This window comes from Panicum virgatum, chromosome 8K, assembly GCF_016808335.1.
Source record: "Panicum virgatum strain AP13 chromosome 8K, P.virgatum_v5, whole genome shotgun sequence".
NCBI classification, from domain to species: Eukaryota; Viridiplantae; Streptophyta; class Magnoliopsida; order Poales; family Poaceae; genus Panicum; species Panicum virgatum.
In genome coordinates this window covers 25,972,967-25,974,063 of record NC_053143.1, presented here as the reverse complement: position 1 = coordinate 25,974,063, position 1,097 = coordinate 25,972,967, and the positions used below count along the sequence as shown (strand labels likewise).

The 1,097-nt window shown below is 45.3% G+C and overlaps 1 protein-coding gene across 1 annotated transcript; it reads left to right on the top strand.

Annotated features, from left to right (window-relative positions):
- Positions 1-672, top strand: LOC120645586. The gene has a single exon (XM_039922367.1). It carries the CDS (start codon positions 1-3, stop codon positions 670-672), a length of 672 nt encoding a protein of 223 aa, XP_039778301.1.
- Positions 673-1,097: the final 425 nt, after the last annotated feature.

Sequence of the window (1,097 nt, the reverse complement as noted above, 5' to 3'; positions counted from 1 at the left end):
ATGGCTCCACACGAATTCTATGATACCCAAGTATTGCCGTTTCCTGTGAGAGCAAAGAAATCAACGATAGATGAGCAGTTCAACCGCTTCTTGGAGATGATGCAGCAAGTAAATATCAATGTGCCTTTTATGGATGCTATGAAGGTCCCAACCTACGCTCGCTGCCTCAAGGACATAATCGACAACAAGCGGCCACTGCCAACCACTGAAGTAATCAAGCTCACTGAGGCATGTAGTGCAGCTATACTTCAGCAATTGCCCGAGAAGGAAAAGGATCCAGGGTGTCCCACTATCAGATGTTCAATAGGGGCACAGAGCTTCGACAAAGCCCTATGTGATCTGAGTGCCAGTGTCAGTGTGATGCCTAAGGCAGTCTTTGATCAGCTCAACTACTCAGTGTTGACTCCAACACCTATGCAGTTGCAGTTGGCCGACTCTTCGGTAGGACATTCAGAGGGGACTGCTGAGGATGTTCCAGTGAGGGTGCGGGACTATTTTGTCCCTGTCGACTTTGTGGTACTTGATATGGATAATCAGAAGGAAACCACCCTCATTCTAGGACGGCCATTCCTCAATACAACAGATGCACACATCGATGTTGGAGCCAGGGAAATCCTAATCCATATCAATGGTAAAGAGGAGAAATTTGACTTCTGGCCTAAAAAGGAGTAGTGATTAATGATCCGGGTCAAGTCTGGGCCAAATCCTAGGAAAATTAAAGAAGTCGAAGTTACACCTTCTCAAAAGGATAACCTTATGACCTTTATGAAGACGTTCATGAGGGATGACCAGACACAGTCAAAAAAGCCTAAGAATAAGGGTAATTCAAAGGTTGTCAAGACTGAGGATCCTACTCTTGCGCCACCTACCCCACCAAAGAAAATCAAGAAGGTATGGCGCAAGAAGAAGAAGATGTCATCGCCCGCTACTACTTCTCCAGGTACGGACGAAACGACCTCAACCTGATCAGGTATGGAGAAAAGGTCCTGCTTTTTGGACCCTAAACCAAGAGCTAGCTTTGGGGAGCTTCCCTCCCCTAAGTCAACTGTATCCCTTTATTTGCTTTCGAATAAATTTGATAAAAACTTAAAAAAAAT

What these genes read in the sequence shown, in the direction of transcription:
- LOC120645586 (XM_039922367.1), top strand. Translation starts at nt 1, where the DNA reads ATGGCTCCACACGAATTCTATGATACCCAAGTATTGCCGTTTCCTGTG.